Here is a 23,016-nt window from a genome sequence, read left to right as displayed (position 1 = left end):
GTGCTTAGAAATACTTTTGTTAATTTGTTGACTCTGTGTCGAATATTTAGACACAAACACCATCCCTGGTGTTGCTCGCCTGGTCTTTTTCTGCATTAGATCAGCATGTTGCGATATCTTTGTTTTATTAGCTGCTGTCTCTAGATCTTATTGGGGCTAGCCTCTTCCTCTTAATTTTTCTTGTAGTTTCGCTACTTCTTCGCATTCATCCAGGTTGCTTACGATCCTCTTGATCCTGACCATCTGCCCATAAGGTATGTTTTTCCGAGTTTTTGGCAGATGAAAGTTCGATCTATGAAGTAGTTTGTTCTGTCAGTTACTTTGGTGAATAGAGTTATCATATTCAGTTCTTGTTCTCTGATCTCTACATGAAGGTAATGTACATCTGGGTCACCAATCTCTGCTGTAAATTGAATGATTTGGTCAATGCTATGTATGTAGACAAGGAAGTCATTGAGTTTCTCCTGGGTCCCATGACGGATGCTAAAATAGTTGTCTATGTATTGTAACAATTTTTTGATGTTTGGTTTCCAGCCTGGATTTTCAAGAATATGCGTCGTCTCAAATCTGTACATGAAACTATTAGCATAAGCTGGTGCTATACTAGCTCCCATTGCAGTACTTGATGTCTGGAGGTAAAATATGTTGTCATATTTGAAGTAGGAATTCAATAAAATGAACTTCAAAAGCACCATCAGGAATTCTTTGGAAGCTCTTATCGACTCTTGTTGTAGTAATAGCTATTCAACTGCTTCTTGTCCTTGGTCATGTGGAATACTTGTATATAGACTATTAACATCTATAGTAAATAGGATATCTTGCTCAGTCAGTTGAATTTGCTCAAGTGTCTACAGAAAATGAGTGGTATCCTTAATATAACTAGGTGTCTGTTCTATGATTGGTTGTAGGAAATAGTCAATATATGTGCCAAGCAGTTGTAGGATCCCTTCTGTGGCCGCTACAATTGGTCTTCCAGGTGGTTTACTTATGTTGTTGTGTGTCTTGGGAAGTGCATATAGGTGTGGTGTTTGAGGATATGTAGTGAATAGATAAGATCTGGTTTTCTAACAGATCCATCCTATCGCTTCTGCAAAGGCTAAGATCTGTTCAAGGTCGGTCTTTTTCTCTGTACTAGGATCATGATCGAGTTTGGCATAGATGTTGATATCTCCAAGTTGTTGTTCGCATTACATTTTGTAATTGTTGGTATTCAGTATCACTATGACTCCTCGCTTGTTGGCTGGGCGAATAGTGATGGTAGGATCAGAGTAAAGTGTTCTTATTTGGGATAATTCACCTCTATTTAGATTACTGTTCTTGGGTTGCCCAAAATGGAGCTTTTTGATGTCTTAACATACCTTTTTGTGGAAAATCTCAATTTATAAATGGAAGGTGTTCTTTGCGGAATTACCACCATCAACAGATAGAGATGGAGGAGAGGAAGAGTACATAATGTATGCAGCCCACACCGAAGGCTTATTAGCCTAGGTCTCTTCTATTTTCTGATGGTCAGTAATTGCCTAACCTCGCCTGGCCATTGTATCGGGACACGTCAGGTATACTGCTCGGGTGTTTGTCTGTTTTCCCTCAGAGTGGGCTGTCCGTATGAAAGTGTTTGTTTTACTTTTATATTGTTGAAATGTGTGAATAATATATTGTAAAGTGGACTTTGTTCAGCTGAATCAATTAAAAAAATAAAAGAAAGTTTTTGTGTTGGAAAGGGGAGGGGAGGGTAGAGTTCCTACGTATCCTATCTGATAGGATGGGGGTAAAGGTGTTACAGGGAAGGGGATACCGTGTCTTCCCATCCTGTGTCCCACTCCCCCTCACCCTGGTGATCCTCCTGCACTGGTCCACCCCCAGGAACTGGATCCAAAAGCGATTGCTGTGTCCTGGCCACCTGGATGACAGGTCCCCGGGGACTAGTGGGTGAGACACCTTCTGGTTTCTCATAGCGCTGCCTCCTTTTCCGCTCATTCCGAAGGTACTGCCGAAGTTTCACACATCGACCCATTATTCTCTACTCTTGATAGCCCTGGATTGGCAGACACGCATTTGGTACTCGGACCTTCTCAACCTCAGGCTGGGGTCCTCTTCTCATTTCTACATCTGAGCACCTCCTGACTCAACAAGGACGGCGGGTGTGGCACACCTATCTAGCTATCTATCTATCTATTCACTTTTTGTATTACGCTTTACACCCATGGGCCTCTAAGCGCTCACTGGACAAAAACAACATGAAACATAAAGAGTCATAACGGATGAGGCATACAGAAGGGGCTAAGACCTCCCTTCTATCGATGAACTCGGTTGCCAGTGATGGGGTCGAAAACAAAAGGATTGAATGCCTTTTGATCGACAGTCAAAGGATAGAAAAAAAGGGTCTTATTTTTTTTAAGGGGGCGGGGGTCCCCCCCAGCCCCTGTTTTCTTTATTAAATACATTTTTTTACCAACCCAAACTAAAAAAATATAGATGAATAAATACAAAAAAAAATTTGACCCCTTTTGGCAGCCAGAACGTCCTCTAAGAGAGCAAGTGTTCTTGTTTTTCCTACTGGATGCTGGATGATCCTCTTCATCCTTCTCTAGTCAATGTTCTATATATTCATTATTACATGGCGTGTGAGAAACCTACATTTGGAACAGTTTACTAATTCTTTACCTTCTTCGCTCCTGCCGGCGGTATTGCAATTAAACAGACCGGCTCTCTCTAGCCATTGAGTCCACCCAGAATCTTTCTGATGCTAACAAATATTTTCACTCTTTACACAAACCCGACAAGAGAAAGTAAAGGATCTCCTAAACCCTACTTCATCCCTAAAGAAAGGATGGAACTTCCTATCGGTTCAGAGATTTACCTAATGGGGAGAAAGCAAGAATAGAAAAGAGACCTGAATTTAAACCCCAGGAAGAACTGAAAAGGGACGAGAATAGAACAACCAAACCCCAAATGGTGACCCGCTTCTCTTGTAGATAACCAGAACACTTAGCTTGAAATTGTCCCCTAAATAGAAAAGAGGAACCCATGGAGATTGAGTGTATGGTGGGAGAATAATGTGACTTCTCGAAAATGAGATCGAAGTCCAAAATATTTTTTTGGGTGTTACTGCAACTCAATCCACGTATGAACCGGCAGTGGTTAATGGAATTGCAGTACAGGCCCTAGTAGACTCGGGGTGTAAATAATCTGCTGTTAGGGCTGACTTAGTACCTCTTGAAGGGCTAAAGGGAGCTTCCCTAGTGAAAACAGTATATGTCCATGGGAATCAGGACATCTACTCTAAAGTGAAAGTTCTCATTCAAATAAAAGGGATAATTACCACCTTTCCTTCTGCCGTTATTCCTGGGTTAATTAAGGAAACCATTATTGGAACCGACTTGCCGAATTCTTCGTCATCGTTACACGAAGTTGGTCCCTCGAAGGTCTCCTTTTCCCCCTCTAAAAACTGGCGAAATGATATATCCGGAGTAAATAACAATGTATGGGACTGGAATGTGATCCAACAAAGATTGCAATATGAAATACCACCTCAAGACCCGGTAACATTAGTCCCTTATGCAGGAGGCCGTTCTCATAGAGGAAGGGGATGTGAGAAACCTGAGGGTATTCACACTTCCACTCCCTTAGGATCTTCTACACAGGTGGCCATGGAAAGGTCATTGCTCTTGGATCCCGCCCCTCGGGGTGGACAAGTGAGGAAGGATCACCAGGTTGGAGCGATCCTAGGGGATTGGAAGTGGGATGCCTTTGAGCGAGACGTAGTATTCCCCACCTCTCTTTCAGTTAGAAACCTTTATTCCAGGTGCGGTAATTGGGTATTGCTATTCATGTCCCATTGATTTTCTCAATTTAGACGTACTTGGAAGAAGGCCAAAAGGGCTAAATACAAGAGTGGAAGAGAGTCTTTGGTGACTGAGAGTGGGATGCCCCTGGAAGAAACATGGTAACCCCCTTTCCCTAATAATGACCAAACCAACCCTTTGCGCATTTTCAGGGGATATTACAAATCAACTCCCCTGACTTCCTCATACATGACTACAAAAAGTACTGAGACAAGGAAGAGGCAACCGGGAGTAATGAAGACTAGTCGCTTTCCCCACTTAGTTACTGGGACGAGGAAGAGACATGCTGAGAGTAGTAGAGTTCAGGCATGTCCCCTTAATGATGGCCAGGCAGCGCTAATTGTGAACTCGCACCTGCATCCTGTTAAAGGGCTACAGGTGTATAAAAAGCCCCACCAAATGAGAGTGTGAGAGGTGGTAGTGACAGGAGCAGTGGCAGTGAAATTGCAGCAGCAGAGAGGCCAAGGGGAACAATGCGGGGCTGTTTGTGTGCAGCACGCTTATGGTTCAGGGAAGAGTGGCCCGGAAGGCTGCCCCTTTTTCTATTGCTCGAGGTGCTTGTTCTGCTGGGGACAGAAGCAGACACAGGAGTGCCTGAGGTATAAGAGGTGGAGCCCCAAAGCAAAGACCAGAAGGCCGGAATATCTGCGCTGCAGGAACTCACAACGAAGCAGCCAATGAGTTTCTAAGCAATCAGAAACCCGGTATGCAATTGTTTGATCGTACGTGCAAGGATATTTTGTATCAGAGTGGTCGCGTGAATGGTGAGAGACGTTTTCAAAGGTCTCTGATTCGTATCCTTGCAAATCAGTGAACAATAAGACTTGTTAACTCTGCAATTAGAGTAAATACTTTGTTACGGAGTGGTCGCGTGCAGGTGAGAGCACGTTTTCAAAAGTCTCTGCACGCTGGGCACATTTAAAAGCAAACTGCATTGATATTTTACAACAAAGCTCATTGAAAATAACAGAGGTACACAAGAACATTGAAGCATTATTGAATGCCGAACAGAAAAACAATGTTTAAACAATATATCTGCATATTTTTGAAAACTGCACTGAAAGAAAACCATTACTTATAAAGATGCTAAAAGAAATTTCCAGTAAGTGTTACTTCAAAGAAACCAATGTTTAATCAACTTTAAAGTGAATACAACTTTCACAAGGCCAGCAAATCCAATGTGTATTTCAAAACAAAGTTAATGGAACTATGGGAAATGAACTATAAAACGTGCATTTAACTGAACTGCCATTTCCAACTAGAACATTTTGTGGTGCAAAGACCAGTTATATGCAGAGGGTGCAAGTTTGGCACCGAACATTAAGAACATTGGGAAACACCATCATATTGAAATCTCACTGAAATATAATCTTGGGGAAGGAACCCTGAGATTGGAACTACTTATTGTCTTGAGGACAGAGCCTCAGGATATTTTGTGTTTTGAACTGTGTTCTGGAACTTGGGGAAGGGAACCCTAAGTATTGGTCAATCCTATATTGGTTTGGCACTCAAGACAATCTTAAGACTTTTGTGAGAACTTCTTTATACTTGAGGAAGGGAGCTGCAAGCTGGACCAAGCTCTGAACTTTATAGGGAGGAAGGATAGCTTAGGGGGAACCTGTTTGTCTTGGAAGCAAGACAACGCGGCACAACAGAGGTTTGAATCTGGATCCCACGCTTGGAAACAACTCCTGGTATTGAGCGCGTTATAAATGAACAATTATTATAACATTATTATTATGCTGAACACCATTTTGGTTGTCGCTGACATCCCTACACGTTGTATAAGATTAGTTGTGAGGGCAAGTATACATTTCGAACACAGGTTCATTCCTAAATTGAACTTGACTTTCCTTAGTTTTGGATTGGTAGGGAAATCCCACTATAGTATTGGGCAAGATAGTTGTTTTTACATCCCGACACTAAAGTTAATAAAAGTGTTTGTTTTGAACTTTGAATCTGTTGTCTGTGTCTTACTCCAAGATGCCCTCACAGGCGTCTTCAGGTATGAAGATCCAATGTAGTCGATCAAATGTGTCTGCGATAGGTGCTTATGTCTACTTTTCGGGGCTTTCTATTTCAGTTCTACAAAGCAGTCTCAAACGGAGCACCAACATACTTGTCGGCTAAACGCCACACCTCCTGGAGGCTTTCGCACCTCACATAGCAAAACAATCGGAAGGTTGGAGTCAAAGCTAGCAACTCCTCTACTAAAAAAGCCAACACTAGACTCCTCCATTCTACTAACTACCGCCCAATAACAACGGTCCCCTTCCTACTAAAAATAATAGACAAAATAGCTTACCCCCAAATCCAAAACTACCTCGAACAAAATCAATTACTGGGCGACCGACAATCAGGCTTTCGTCCCAAACACAGCACTAAAACAGCCCTCCTCGACTTGAAAATACAAATGGACGCAAACAGAGACACAGGCAAACTCTGTCTCCTAATGCTAATAGACCTCTCTGCCGCGTTCCACCTGGTTGACCGCGACAAACTCTGTGCCACTCTCTCTAATAATTTCAACTTCTCTAAGGACGCCACTAGTTGGGTCAAGTCCTTCCTAGCAGACAGGACCTCAAGAGTATCCATCGGCAAAGCCTCTGCTGACCCTATACCAGTCCCCATAGGCGTTCCCCAAGGATCATGCCTCTCCCCCACTTTTTACAATGCCTATACAAAGCTACTATTCGCAGCCCTGGATGGCATGGGTGTCATTTACACGAACTTCGCTGACGACACCCAGATCCTTATCCCCTTATCTGGCCACCATGAACAGCACACCTTACATATCAACCAAATATATGCTCTCATCCAAAACTGGGTGGCCCACAATAGTCTGTCTGAACGACGATAAAACCGAGTTGCACATAATTGGTTCTGCCTCCAGAATAAATTCCCTTGAGCCTATTTATGCCTTTTCACCACCGATGGCACCAGGATCCCAGTTAGCAAACAGGTCAAAACTCTGTGTCTACCTAGATGCCAATTTATCCATGACCAAACAATTTAATGCCCTCTCCTCAGCCACCTCATACACCACCAAGCTCATCTCTCTAAGTCATAAATTCCTCACACCAAAAAACTGCATCAAGTTAGCAAGAACCCTTGTACTCTCTAAGTTGGACTACTGTAATGTACTCCTACTAGGTACGTCCAATGCTAACCTGACCAAAATCCAACTCGTGCAGAATAAAGCCCTCCGAGCAGCACTGGGAATAAAAAAGGAATGAGCACATTTCAACTATCAGGAAAAACACTGGCTTCCCATCAAGGTGTGAATTATTTTCAAAACCCTATGTATTACACACAAATGCATTGCCAACAAATCTCCCAAATATCTCAACAACACGATTACATACAAAGCGCCCTACAGACAGCTCAGATCCAGTAACAGCCTCCTCCTTGCTATCCCCAGATTCAAAAGCACGAGAGCAGGGGGCAGGGCTATAACTTGCCGGATGGGTTTTCTGTTTTGCCTCAATAGAGAGCATTAGCTTTTTTGGTGAAGTTTAACCAATTAAGCACAATATTTTTATGGACTTAATTAATTAATATGGACTTAATTAATATATTATTTTGAACATTAAATAAGACTATACATTTGAATCATCACTGAAGTTGGACTTTTGAATTTATTCAGAAACAAAGAGAAATTGATTAACCCCAAGTGGGTATTTGGGGTGTGCGGCCCACACCAAAGGCACAATTGCCTAGGTCTCCTCTTTCTCAACCTTCTTCATCTTGCCACTCTCAACTCTTGCTCTGCTGTCAAACACTCCTCTGGCATCTGCCACCTTCTTGAAGAACTAGACCTTGATGTCCTTGGTCTTACTGAGACATGGTTCATGGCCGGCTCTGTCACAAGCTTTGACACTCTCCTCCCTGATGGCTACAAGATCCTCTCCGCAACCAGATCCTCCCGGTCCGGTGGGGGGGGGTAGCCCTGATCTTTCCTGAGTGGATTCCTGCCTCTATCATTCCCACTCAGACCTACTTTTGAATGCCTTGGCTGTAGGCTCTCTCTCTCTCTCTCTCTCTCTCTCTCTCTCTCTCTCTCTCTCTCTCTCTCACTCTCTCTCACTCCTACCAATTCGCTTACTGTGGCTATCATCTACCGGCCTCCTTGTCAAATCTAGTAATTTATTTCTGAATGGGCGGACCTCTCCTCCTCCCTCCTGACCTCTACCACTCAACAACTCCTCCTCGGTGACCTCCATATCCTTTTAGACTCTCCTTGTTCCTCCTCTCTACACTTCCGTGACCTCTGCAACTCCCGCTCCCTGTCCATCCTCCCCTCTGGCCCGACTCACTCTGCAGGGCACACACTCGATGTCTTGATTTCCTCTGACCTCGCCCTCTCCATCCCTCGGACCACTCCTTTCTCCTGGAGCAATTATTCCCTCCTCTCCTCTCTCCCTCTCTTCCCCCCAAGCCAAGCCTACCCCCAACACTGCCACCTACCTTCTCGGACATTCAGCCCATGAAGCGTATGTCAGTTGAGGCTTTCACCGCCACCTTCTCCCCCCACCTCTGGCTGTCTCACATCCTGACACAGCCCTGTCTCTGCTCTACTCTTCAATTTGTGATACTCTTGATGCTCTTGCCCCTGTCATGAGAATCTGTTTGAAGTCCAAAGCCAAGTGCAATTCCTGGTATGACTCCTACCTAGCTACACTTTAAACGTAAGTGTAGGGTGGCTGAGAGGAAATGGCAGGCTTCTTGTTCATCCTCTGACAAACTGGCCTGTCGCCTGCTCCAAAAGCAATACCGACTCTCTGTCCTCACCAAGAAGAGAGTCCACATTCAAGCTTGTGTCTCTGCGGCATCTAATAACTGGGCCGAACTCTTTAAAATCTGCAAGGAGCTGGCCAACTCTGCTGCAGTCTCTACCCATCCTGTTGCCTCCCAGGCTCTTTGCAATGCCCTTGCCTCTCACTTTATCTCAAAACCCCAGGACATCCTGTCTACGCTCTCCACCCCTACCCCTCCTCTCTCCTCTCTGTCTGTGCTTGCTGACCCTCCTTCAGCCACTCTTCCCCCCATCCTTCTTCTCATCCTTTCCTCTTTTCTTCCCTGATGAGGTCGCTAGACAAGTCCGATCTATGAAAGCCTCGTCAAAACATTCATCCCCGTTCCTCTAAAACCATCAAGGACCACATTGACACCCTTGTTCCGGCCCTTGCTGATTTTTGCAACCACTCCTTTGCCCCAGGATCCTTCCCCTCCCCTCTGAAGCACTCCCTATGGCATCCTCTTCTCAAGAAACCCACAGCTGATCCTTCTTGTACGGCTAACTATCGCCCAATTTCCATTGCTCCCTTTCTGGGCAAACTCCTGGAAAAGCTGACCATAACTCAGTATAACCTTCATTCCAATTCTGTTGGCTGTCTCCATGTCCACCAGTCTAGATTCAGAGCTGCCAGAAGCACGGAAACTGCTCTCCTGAACATCTGTGAAACTCTGCTCTCCAACCTTGACTCTAACAATCCCTTTGTCCTCATCCTACTCACTCTCTTCTGCCTTTTGACACGGTCAACAATTCCAACCTGCTCAGCCATCTCAGTGATAACCTGGGTATCACTGATCAGGCTCTGGCCAGGCTGACCTCTTTCCTCTCTGATCGACCCTCCGAGGTCCAACTTGGGTCCTTCCTATCATCTGTCTTTCGCTCTGCCTGTGGCCCAGGGGTCTAACCTCTCGTCCTGATTTTTCAACCAATACCTGGCAACTCTCGCCCACTGCATTGCCATTTACTGCCCAAATTTCTAGTGCTACGCTGACTCAACTGAACTCATTTTCAGGCTGCCCTCGGCCACCTCCTTTCCCTCGCTCATCTCTGATTGCCTAACTGCCATTCAAGATTGGTGTGCCACCAATGATCTTTGTCTGAATGCCAGCAAGATGGAGATCCTCCTCATCGGCACACCTTCACCATCCTTTGCCCTCACTCTCTGGCCGGCATCCCTTGGCTGCCCTCCTACCCCCACCTGCGAGGCTAAGAACCTCGGGGTCAGCTTTGACTCCACACTTTGCTTCTTTGCCCACATCCTTCTCTGCCTTTCCTCTCCTTCCCCCAGACGCTCATGGTCTCCGAAGCTCTAGTTCTCTCTAGGTTGGACTATTGTAACAGCCTCTTTCTAAATCTACCTGCCTCTACTCTCTGCAACTAATCCAGAACAGGACTGCAAGACTTGTCCTTGGCCTCAAGCCCTGGGATTGTATCTCTCTAGCTCTGAAATCTCTCCATTGGCTCCCAGTGGATGCAAGGATTAAATTCAAAACCCTCTGCATTGTCCACAAGGCTTTCTGGGGCCTGGGTCCAAAATACATTCAGCTATCTCCCTACAAATACCTTCCCTCTCGAGCACTTTGCTCCTCTACCTCCAACTCCTTCAGGGTCAGTCGTTTTTCAAAGAAATGAGCTGGGGTTAGATTTCTGTCTTCAGCTGGGGCCTCCCTCTGGAACAGCCTCCCTGCCACTCTAAAACCTGAGGATAACCATCTCCGGTTCCGAAAGCACCTCAAGTCCTTCCTCTTTGCTTCTGCCTTCGCTCCCCCTCTCCCCTGCTGATCTGTTCTCTCTTGGCACCGTGCACCTGGCCACCCTCTGTCCTCCGGGCCCAGGTACCTGCTCACACTGCCACCCTCCGGCACTGCCTCCGGGCCACCCCTTGCCCTGCGGTCTGTATCTGTACCATACAATCCCGCCCCTTTTTCTTCTTGCACTTATCAGACCTACCCTGTCTGCTGCCTTAAACCCAGCACTTGCCACTTGCTGGCTGCACTACCACTGTTTGTTGCCGTTATTATTTATTAATTTATTATTATTTATGTTTCTCATTTGCTCCACACTTTCCCCTTCTCACCCCTTCCATGCACTTTTCCCCTCCCCCTCTCCCATGCACTTGCGCGTTCTCAATGTCACTGGGCCTAATAAGATAGTTGTTTTGTTCTCCCCTGTTCCACTCTTTTGCCTTGTCACGCTCTGAATAACTTGTGTACGAGCACAATAGATATAAAATATCAATATCTGGCTTCTACACCCTAAGAACTGTGAACTGTACAAGTTATATTGGCCTTGACAACTAGAGAGTTGCTGGGGGGAACGTGTGAAGTTGAACACGTCTAAATACTACAGCGAGTAGGTTTAGGGAAAAGAGCTGTCTTTTTTAAAGCATTTAATTTGTTTGTTTGTCATTCATTTCATGCTTTCCCTACCCGGCCATGAGTTCCAACACTTCCCCCCGCCCCATAGTTACCGCCAGGTACCACAGTGTTGTGGAATTGTCAAGATATTGGCAATCACCACACTACCTGAGATGTTGACATTGGCAGGTGCACTGGCCACAGGAGTATGAAGGGAGGATAAGGGGAGCTATGAGAGAGCATGTTAGAGGTGGGGACCATAGGAGTAAGGAACCTTGTACGCCAGTCAGACCCAGATCAGGGGAGACTATGCAAGCCGAGCGCCTCAATTCAGGATAGAGACGCAAACTAACCAACCCTATTAACAATTTCCCCTTCTGCATACACCCCTCAAACTCCAAAGCAAACACAACCAAAACCTACAGCACAACAAACCGCAAAAACTTCACTACATTGCAACAACAAAACAAAAACACACATAGACTCGCACAACAGTACACAATGACTACCGGCCGCAAACACCCCAGGCCCAGCCAACGGACCCACCGGGCTGAGCTCGCCAACAGCACATCACTGCTCTCTTGCACTTTTCCTGCTTCCTCCCACTAACTCAACCTCCCCTCCTCTTTCAGAGCCGCCAGAGCGCCAGGGGACCACTCTGGTGGTGATAGTGCGCGGTACAAATGTCTTTTAACATTAACATAAATCATGTGAGGATATCCCCAGTTGTGTGCGTTTCATCACGCTTGCCATGTCCATTCTATGTTAGTTAATTTCACTACCATGTGCTCATCATGCTTTTGTGTGTTAGGCCATCTAATTTTGGTTGTTAATGTTGTTTGTGGAATGAATGCTAGTTCTAGATTATATGTTCATTATTCCAATGGGAGATATATGGAGAACCCATGTACAGTGTGCTAATGCAAGTTAATGTTCCATGCTACATGTATAGGAAGTACGATGCTGGAAATGCGAGTTTAACTACGACACTGTTATATGTTTGGGCAAGAAGCGGGTCAGGTCAAGTCGCAGAGATTTGAGTTACAAGGTATCAAGTTTCTCGTTTTCATAAACTTCCGCTACCTATTCAACCTTGTTACCCTAACTCTCTTTCCGGTTTCCCTACGTCCCCCTTCCTATACACAACCTCTCCCTAATCCCTCTTCCCACCCATTGGCTGCCTCGTTGTTACCTGTGTCTCTAATATCAAGGCCCCGTGCCAACCACAGTGGGAGGGTCGATTCCATTTGGTTCCTGTGGTTCGGAACAGGGTGTCGATGCTCTTCCCCGTATGGTCTTGAAAGCAGCAGCTATCTGTTATTCGCCACCACCTTTTGCAAACATTACTACATGGACACTGCAGCCATGTCAGATGCCACATTCGGGCAAGCAGTCCTGCAAAATGGTTTGAGCCAAGTCTAGTTTCAGCCTCCCCAGGATGATTAGAGCTGTATATAATCTCCCATAAGTATGGAGGAAAGCGGATGGGATGTAGGAGTAAGTCAAAGTTGCCCACCATAGTGACTTCTGTACTCCTAGTCTATAGTCTCCTTTCAACCATATGCCCCACCCGGTGTCTCCCTAAAATGAGATCTGTAGCCAGGAGTCCCATATAGCGGTTTCAAGGACTGATGTGTGTTGCCAGTGGTCTGGGTTAGTGGGGCTAGCCCTGCCCATGCTGCCGCGCCTTAGCGCGCTACACACCATTTTCTTCATGTGGAATTACTCTTTTTGTGCTGTTCAAAAAGAGCTCTGATCTTGTCCCCTATGACGGACACACATACGCATGGAGGAAAGGAGACGATGGACTAAGAGTACAGAAGTCACTACAGTGAGTAACTTTTTCTAAGTGCTCCAACTGAGCATGGGCATGCATGGGAAAGTGGGGGGGAAGGTGTGAATGAAAAGTATATGTGCACATAATTCACTTACCTGGCTGAAGGGTTTGAGAAGCTAGTGTTGGACAGATGTTGATGATGAATTTGTACTGCAGAGACTAAACTGTATGTGTCTTGCACAACAAACCATGAGCACAGAAAAACAATTGAAGTCCTCTCAAACGTAAAGCAGGGAATCACAGCCATGGAAATGCAAGGATAGAGTTTTCCAAAGGCGTGGATGAAGCAAAATACAACCAATTTACAGGACCTTATATTACCAAAGGCTGAGGAAGGGACCATAGCAGAGACTGGGATAGTATTGGAGAGCTCTTAATGGTTCCATGTGTTAAAATCGCTGCCAAAATGGTTACCAGACATTTCATCGAAAAAAATTGGTCGACTGGACAAATGGTCGAACCAATTTCGTCGAAAACCAAATGGTCGAATTTTTTTATTTTTTTTATTTTTACCCTTTTTTTTGGGGGGGGGGGGTTCCCCGCCCAAACCTCTTTTATTTCTAAAAAAACTTTTTTTTCCCTAAACTACAACCTTAAAAATAAATTTTTTTAAAAATCAACCATTTGGTTTTCGACGAAATTACGTCGACCATATGTCCTGTCGACCAATTGTTGTCGATGAAATGTCCGGACACCTGCAAAAATGTCCGTTTACACAAAACATTGAGACAAAAAGGCAGTGATTTTGCCGCCGCAATCCATGTAAAGGATGCGGGGGACACCCCCGCAACCACCAGACCCATTATACCATTTAAGGAGAGCAGGGGTAACCCATGCAACCCCTGCTCCCCTTAAATGGTATAATGGGGTACACCTTTACCGGGTCAAACCACCGCATTTTTGCCGTGATTTTTTATAAATGCTACAATTTTGCCATGATTTTATAACTGCATACCCTCTTAATCACTACCCAACAGGTTAGACCCAGTGGCTACACCTATTGCGGTGAAATCATCATAGTTGCTTCTTGAGCTTCAGACAATTATATATGCTTTAAGTCACAGTTACGATTTGGCATAATTCATTCTTATCTGGAACAATAGTTTCCTATTTAAGGAAACCCGCGTCCCCTGCACACTATCAACAAGAGGCTAAAAGCCTGTATAGAAGTTTTAATAGGTACAGTCAGTAGCCTAGTAGTTTTCACAGTTTTTAAATAAATTTCATTGCTTTGTTTAGCTCACAAAGTTATTCTTAAATCATCCAATTATTTCTTGACAACTTTTCTGTTTATCCAACAAACAGTAGTTTATTCATTTTATAACAACAAATCATAAATCACAATTTAATGTGGCCCAACGCGTTTCGAGTATCAATTTTCACTCTTCATCAGGGGCAATGTGTTCTGTATTCTTAACATTCAATACAATTTCTGTAGAAAAAAGTAATAAATTAATTATCTAATGATATGTATTCATGTTTATACTTTTGAACCAAAACAAGGTACTTCATTAGTTAGATAGGAGTACAAAAAATGGCATCATCGCATGTTTTCAACCAATAACATTAGTTTAAGAGATTTAGTCTTGTAACAAAGGATGAACTTATTCACCAAATGCTTGGGAGCCTATTGAGTTTGTAGACAATACCATCAATAGAATCGGAGTGTGATTGGTAACCTATTAAGAAAAAAGTGGGGAACGGTGTAACAAGATCCTGTTCCTGTGCTATTTAGACATGTAAGAACTACAATGGTGACAAATGGCAAGTACCGTGGTGATTTATGAAGTGTAGAATAAAACCTAGACTCACTTCACGATGTCATGTAGGACACCCCCAGTAGTCTTTTAAAGGCATCAGTGTGAACTGGTTGTAGTATTCTAAAAAAGAGAAATAGCATGGCTATATTATATAGAAAAGGTCAAGCCGCCTAAGAAAAGGTAGCCTTAAAAGGATACTTACAGTACAAGAAGGTGACTGCTGGTAAGAGGTAGAGTATGGGCATTCTCCATCCGCACTCGAATGCCGGATAAGAGTGGTATGTATATTTATAGTCGCGAGTGACGTCACCCGCGCATGCGCGTGATGACGTCACGTCGCAAGCTCCAATTCTGATTGGATTTAAGTGTAAACATGGTCGCGAGTGACGTCACCTGCGCGTATTGCGTGATGACGTCGACGCGACCAACCTCACACGAAATAATCGTGTAGAGGGAATCATGGGAATTGAAGTTTGTTTTCCCATCGTACTGTATGTCAGACGGCAGCATCTGCTAGAACGCCGAATATGTTTTCCTACTGGGAGGCAAAAGGTCGTAGTCCGCCTCGTTTGTCTGTAGATGAATCTGTATATGTATGGACGCTCCCTAGATGCACTAAATGATCGTGTATGAGTGTTTCTGTGTGTTACTCAAGGCTTGAAATAGTTGAGAAAAAGTGTTGAAAAAAAGTGTTATTGCACATAATAAATGTCACTGTGACCAGTGGGAGAGTGGGCAATGTATGTCCACAACCTAACTAAGTGTTGTTAGTGAGATAGAATAAATATTCAACAAAATAATAATAATTTGGTGAGCAAGTAATAAAAACAAAATGAGATAAATCGTCTTAAATACAAAAGAGACTCCCATGCATTTTTCAAAAAATGGTATCAGAACACAAATAAAACTGTGTATCTAGATGAATCTGACCCATGAATGGGTGTACATTCTAAAAATCAAAGTATACACTTGTAATAATTTTATATGTCTATTATATTCCATTTGAACCCAGAATTTGAAGGGTTTTCATCCTCTTTGGTAACAACGTGTAGTTGGACATGCTACAATTTAGGGAACTTATTGAAAATCAATTATATTAAAAAACTGTATGGTATTAAAAATCAGGGGTGGTCAAAGGAATCAACAAATAAGAGAAGAGGTACCATGGCTGTGTTTCCAGATAAGTATACAAGCTCACAAGAATGGACCCAAATAGTATTCCTCATTTAACCCTAAGGGGTACATGGCGTCTAGTTTTTGTATCCAATACAACTCTCTTTGGGCTAAGATTTTTTGGAGATCACCTCCTCTTGAGAGTTTGTGGACCACTTCAAGAACTAGCATTCTCATTTGTGAAATGGTATGTTTTTCATCTCGATAATGTCTGTAGACCGGTGACTTCACATTTTTTGTTCTTATGGAGGATTTGTGTTCTGTCCACCGTTCTTTTACTTTCCGGTTAGTTTTTCCAACATAATATTTTCCACAGGGACAACGAGTTGCATAAATCACATTTTTGGTATCACATGTTGCGTAGTCTCTCAAATTTATTTTTTTGCCTGTGTTGGGGTGTCTCACTTGATCTCCTTTTATGATATTATTGCAATGTTGGCAGTGTAAACAGGCGAATGTACCTTTTTTCTGCTTCGTATGAGTGGTCTGTGTTGTTCTTTTTGGTTTTTCTGCTTTAATCAGTTGGTCTCTGATGTTTCTACCCCGTTTGTATGCCATCATAGGGGGATATGGAAAGAGTTCTTTTAAAGTATTATCTGTCTGTATGATATCCCAATTTTTGTAGATGATCCTTTTGACTTGGAAACTTTGGCTTGAGTACTTTAACGTATGTATTAGATATTTGCTTTCCTTCTTTGTATTCCCTTGGAGGAGGTCTTGTCTTTCTTGTAAGTTGGTTCTGACTATGGCTTTTTCCACCGTCTCTGTTGGGTACCCTCTTTCAAGGAATCTCTGTTTCATGATATCATATTCGTTCTGAAGAGTAGATTGATCTGATGTTATCCTCTTTAGTCTTAGTAGTTGACTGTAAGGTAAGTTTTCTTTTAGATGTTTAGGATGGAAACTGCTATGATGAAGGCAACTGTTGACATCTGTCGATTTTCTATATATCTTTGTCTTGAGTGTTGTACCTGAGCGTTCAATTGTGGCATCAAGAAAATTCACCTCCGGTCTTCCTATCTCCATGGTAAAACCGATTCTGTCATTGTAGTTGTTGAGAGATTCTGCGAATTTCACAAGTTCACTTTCAGTTCCATGCCAACCTGTTCAAATTAATACGAAAAATGGAACTGAAAGTCTTTTTTAACAACATTGAGGATAATTTACAACCAGTAAATAAACATAAATACTTGGAACTTAAAAACAAAAGTAACTTCCATCCACAAGTGAATCATCCACTAATTAATTTATTCAAACAAAAGACTACCAAGGATTTAAAACGTATTAAATATGAACCACCAAAAACCGGCAACATCCGTAAACATCAACTATTGGTGATTAAACAGTTAGCAGAGGATAATACTTTGACCTTAAAACAAGCCGACAAAGGAGGTGCCTTAGTGTTAATGGACACTAATTTATACAATACAGGATGTTTGAAATTTCTCAATGACATCAAGACCTACTTACCACTAGATGATGACCCGATTTTGAACATTAAGGACCTTATCAAAAATGTAGTTGACAAAGCTATGGATATGGATTGGATAAGTGAGAAAACAGCTGATTTCCTTATACAGAAACATCCAGTGACCCCAGTGTTCTATGGGTTACCGAAGATACATAAAAACAAAGAAGATCCACCATTTCGACCAATAGTAGCTGGAACAAACAGCATATTTCAACCTCTTGCAATTTACCTGGACACTGCATTACAACCTTCAATACAAAAAACCATGACCTACCTAAAGGATACCACTCACTTTCTGGGTATAATTAACACTTTAAACTTAGTGGAGGAAGAACTTATCTTGTTCACAATGGACGTCAATAGTCTTTATACTTCAATCCCTCACAAAGATGGCATGGAAGCCATGGAATGGTTTTTACTTCGGCATTCAGATGTACATATACAAAAGGTTTTTGCAATTGAACTGATCAACATCCTCCTCTATAATAATTACTTTAGATATAATGGCCAATACTACCTACAAATTTCTGGAACATCAATGGGCTCATCAGTGGCCCCATCGTATGCAAATATTTTTATGCACCAGTTTGAGCTCAAATTTGTATTAGAAAATCCACTATGGAGAGACAAGATCAAATGCTGGAGACGCTACATAGATGATATTTTTGGGATTTGGCATGGAACTGAAAGTGAACTTGTGAAATTCGCAGAATCTCTCAACAACTACAATGACCGAATCGGTTTTACCATGGAGATAGGAAGACCGGAGGTGAATTTTCTTGATGTCACAATTGAAAGCTCAGGTACAACACTCAAGACAAAGATATATAGAAAACCGACAGATGTCAACAGTTGCCTTCATCATAGCAGCTTCCATCCTAAACATCTAAAAGAAAACTTACCTTACAGTCAACTACTAAGACTAAAGAGGATAACATCAGATCAATCTACTCTTCAGAATGAATATGATATCATGAAACAGAGATTCCTTGAAAGAGGGTACCCAACAGAGACGGTGGAAAAAGCCATAGTCAGAACCAACTTACAAGAAAGACAAGACCTCCTCCAAGGGAATACAAAGAAGGAAAGCAAAAATCTAATACATACGTTAAAGTACTCAAGCCAAAGTTTCCAAGTCAAAAGGATCATCTACAAAAATTGGGATATCATACAGACAGATAATACTTTAAAAGAACTCTTTCCAGATCCCCCTATGATGGCATACAAACGGGATAGAAACATCAGAGACCAACTGATTAAAGCAGAAAAACCAAAAAGAACAACACAGACCACTCATACGAAGCAGAAAAAAGGTACATTCGCCTGTTTACACTGCTAACATTGCAATAATATCATAAAAGGAGATCAAGTGAGACACCCCAACACAGGCAAAAAAATAAATTTGAGAGACTACGCAACATGTGATACCAAAAATGTGATTTATGCAATTCGTTGTCCCTGTGGAAAATATTATGTTGGAAAAACTAACCGGAAAGTAAAAGAACGGTGGACAGAACACAAATCCTCCATAAGAAAAAAAAATGTGAAGTCACTGGTCTACAGACATAATCGAGATGAAAAACATACCATTTCACAAATGAGAATGCTAGTTCTTGAAGTGGTCCACCCACTCTCAAGAGGAGGTGATCTCCAAAAAATCTTAGCCCAAAGAGAGTTGTATTGGATGCAAAAACTAGACGCCATGTACCCCTTAGGGTTAAATGAGGAATACTATTTGGGTCCATTCTTGTGAGCTTGTATACTTATCTGGAAACACAGCCACGGCACCTCTTCTCTTATTTGTTGATTCCTTTGACCACCCCTGATTTTTAATACCATACAGTTTTTTAATATAATTAATTTTCAATAAGTACCCTAAATTGTAGCATGTCCAACTACACGTTGTTACCAAAGAGGTTGAAAACCCTTCAAATTCTGGGGTCAAATGGAATATAATAGACATATAAAATTATTACAAGTGTATACTTTGATTTTTAGAATGTACACCCATTCATGGGTCAGATTCATCTAGATACACAGTTTTATTTGTGTTCTGATACCATTTTTTGAAAAATGCATGGGAGTCTCTTTTGTATTTAAGACGATTTATCTTATTTTGTTTTTATTACTTGGTCACCAAATTATTATTATTTTGTTGAATATTTATTCTATCTCACTAACAACACTTAGTTAGGTTGTGGACATACATTGCCCACTCTCCCACTGGTCACAGTGACATTTATTATGTGCAATAACACTTTTTTTAACACTTTTTCTCAACTATTTCAAGCCTTGAGTAACACACAGAAACACTCATACACGATCATTTAGTGCATCTAGGGAGCGTCCATACATATACAGATTCATCTACAGACAAACGAGGCGCACTACCACCTTTTGCCTCCCAGTAGGAAAACATATTCTGCGTTCTAGCAGATGCTGCCGTCTGACATACAGTACGATGCGAAAACAAACTTCAATTCCCATGATTCCCTCTACACGATTATTTCGTGTGAGGTTGGTTGGTTGCGTCGACGTCATCACGCAACACGCGCGGGTGACGTCACTCGCGACCATGTTTACACTTAAATCCAATCAGAATTGGAGCTCGTGACGTCATCACGCGCATGCGCGGGTGACGTCACTCGCGACTATAAATATACATACCACTCTTATCTGGCATTCGGGTGCGGATGGAGAATGCCCATACTCTACCTCTTACCAGCAGTCACCTTCTTGTACTGTAAGTATCCTTTAAGGCTACCTTTTCTTTATAATATAGCCATGCTATTTCTCTTTTTTAGAATACTACAACCAGTTCACACTGATGCCTTTAAAAGACTACTAGGGGTGTCCTACATGACATCGTGACTTGGCATTTGTCACCATTGTAGTTCTTACATGTCTAAATAGCACAGGAACAGGATCTTGTTACACCATTCCCCACTTTTTTCTTAATAGGTTACTAATCACACTCCGATTCTATTGATGGTATTGTCTATAAACTCAATAGGCTCCCAAGCATTTGGTGAATAAGTTCATCCTTTGTTACAAGACTAAATCTCTTAAACTAATGTTATTGGTTGAAAACATGCGATGATGCCATTTTTTGTACTCCTATCTAACTAATGAAGTACCTTGTTTTGTTTCAAAAGTATAAACATGAATACATATCATTAGATAATTAATTTATTACTTTTTTCTACAGAAATTGTATTGAATGTTAAGAATACAGAACACATTGCCCCTGATGAAGAGTGAAAATTGATACTCGAAACGCGTTGGGCCACATTAAATTGTGATTTATGATTTGTTGTTATAAAATGAATAAACTACTGTTTGTTGGATAAACAGAAAAGTTGTCAAGAAATAATTGGATGATTTAAGAATAACTTTGTGAGCTAAGCAAAGCAATGACATTTATTTAAAAACTGTGAAAACTACTAGGCTACTGACTGTACCTATTAAAACTTCTATACAGGCTTTTAGCCTCTTGTTGATAGTGTGCAGGGGACGCGGGTTTCCTTAAATAGGAAGCTATTGTTCCATGTATGTATTCCAGCCTAGATACCAAGGCTGAGCACCTCTCCCCTGCACCTCAAATTACTTATTATTCCTGATTTAACTACTTTGAATCATTACTATATACACTCAAAATATAGGTGTGCATGGTGATTATCAAACTTCTTGATAATTCATTCTTATCCACAGTAGTGGATTGATGAAAAACATTAGGGTTTTTCCAGGCAATCTATAGAGGCCCCTCAGTGGTAGCTCAATCGTTTGCAATGGCATCAGCTGTACTGAAGAGGGGGAAGAACCTTGCATCCTCCATCTCAGCCTTCATATATAGAAGTTACATTCCTTGATACCAACAGCAAACATTTTACTGAACACTCTTATCTGCACTTCAGAAAGACTAATGCCTATACTATTTAAATGTATTGCAATAGGAGCATGGAAATGTCTTGCAAACTTCATCACTTATCTTCCCAAAGTCAAAAGGACAAACCTACAACCCTGCAGTATTCCTTAGTTCAGCCTTGAGTCACAACTGACTGAGGAGTAACCCTTTGCTAGCAGAGAAGATTTTGCAAATCTATAAATACTCCTAGTGGGGAACCTTTATTATGGATGAATAGCATTTTCATTTAGTTGCATTTGGAATACTTTTGTTCACTTTTCCTAAACTGATTTATCTGCAGGTTAATGTTTACATTTTAATACAAGTGATCTTTTTACAAATAAAGAAGATATTGCATTTGCAATTCCACCTTAGTGTACACTTTGTGTATCAGAGTTTAGGAGATTGCTGACAAAGAATGCCTGTTTTATGTTGTGTTCATTTTTCAAGTGCTGCTCACAGGATGGCTTCATTGCCTTGTTCCCATTCCTTTGTAGGACCCGCGATAGGGAGACTGCTCTCCAACTAGCTATCAAAAACCAGTTACCATTGGTTGTGGATGCTATTTGCACTCGTGGGGCTGACATGTCTGTACCAGATGAAAAAGGGAATCCCCCGCTTTGGCTTGCTTTGGAGAATGAGCTGGAGGATATTGCATCGACTCTGGTGAGACATTTCAACAGACGTTTTAGTATTCTCGTTATCGTTTTAAGAAAATTAATTCCTTGTTTCCTTCTGTGATGCAAGATGATCAATAAATGTATTCATAAAGCCTGTGTGTGATAATTATTGTGGAACCATAGAAGACATTTCTTGATTTAAATGATAGGGGCTGATAATGCCTTCACTTTTCTGCTGCAAAGTACTGGCCACTGGGACCTTTGCTTCTCATAAACACACAAATTTATATTTGTATAAAATATGAAATATTGTTTTGATAAATGAGGTACTCATTAAGCAGACACATTGTTAAGGTCGTTTTTGTACCGTCCTTTGTTCAAAGAAACTACAACCATTGAACTTAATATGCGAGGGAAGGGTGCTAACACACCTGGCAAGAAATAGAAGCCAGACCTTATAATAATCTAAGGAAAAGATTATAACCATCTACAATCTGATAGACAAATGGATGGAAGATAATTGGATGTGCTTGAACAGTAAAAAAATGGAGCTTATGATTTTCGGCTCTGGTCAAGCAAGGGCTAAACTCGGCAAAGAATTTGAAGAGTTTACCATTAAAGACTCGTGCATTAAGGTGGTCTCCCATGTCAAAACACTTGGGATGATGCTGGAGGCGTCCTTGGGATCAGAATCTCAGGCAAATGACCTTCATAAAAACAACGCATACTATATTAGGTTATTGAGAGCTATGCAACCTTTTCTGACAGAAAATAATGCAGCCAGAATAGCCAGAACCATTATACTGGCACGTTTGGACTATGGTAATTCATTGCTGCTGGGAGCCTCCAAAAAATGCATCATTAAATGCCAGATAATGTAGAACAATGCAGTCCGGGTCGTAAAAAGGGATCAATAGAAGAAGTCATGTGACAGAGGCTAGAAGATCCCTCCACTGGCTTAGAGTTGAGGAGAGAATCCTCTTTAAGTCCATGACTCTAGTACACAGATGTTTGTATGGAGTGGCTCCATCCTACCTTAGAACCAAATTCACATGATACATCCCTAATAGGGCTCTAAGATCTCAAACATCTGGCAAGCTACAGATACCCCAGGCATCCCGAACTACGGGAGCCGGGAAATCTTTTCCGGTCCGTGCACCTCAGCAGTGGAACAATCTTCCAGGTACTTTGAGAGCAGAGCCTAACCTGTTAATCTTTAGGAAAAACCTGAAGACTCATCTATTCAAATAATGT

At 42.1% G+C, this 23,016-nt stretch overlaps 1 protein-coding gene across 4 annotated transcripts in view; it reads left to right on the top strand.

Annotated features, from left to right (window-relative positions):
* The window catches only part of ANKFY1 (ankyrin repeat and FYVE domain containing 1), a 912,707-nt gene that overhangs the window by 741,863 nt on the left and 147,828 nt on the right, over positions 1–23,016 (top strand). For all 4 annotated transcript variants that reach the window (XM_069614723.1, XM_069614722.1, XM_069614721.1 and 1 more), the window contains one exon: positions 21,640–21,808. In XM_069614723.1, coding sequence (XP_069470824.1) covers positions 21,640–21,808 — 169 coding nt within the window. The remainder of the gene's footprint in view (positions 1–21,639; positions 21,809–23,016) is intronic.

The sequence above is a fragment of the Ambystoma mexicanum genome, chromosome 9 (genome assembly GCF_040938575.1).
Source record: "Ambystoma mexicanum isolate Mex_15411 chromosome 9, UKY_AmexF1_1, whole genome shotgun sequence".
NCBI classification, from domain to species: domain Eukaryota; kingdom Metazoa; phylum Chordata; class Amphibia; order Caudata; family Ambystomatidae; genus Ambystoma; species Ambystoma mexicanum.
Note: the sequence above shows the minus strand (reverse complement) of the source record. Positions and strands in the feature narration are given on the sequence as shown.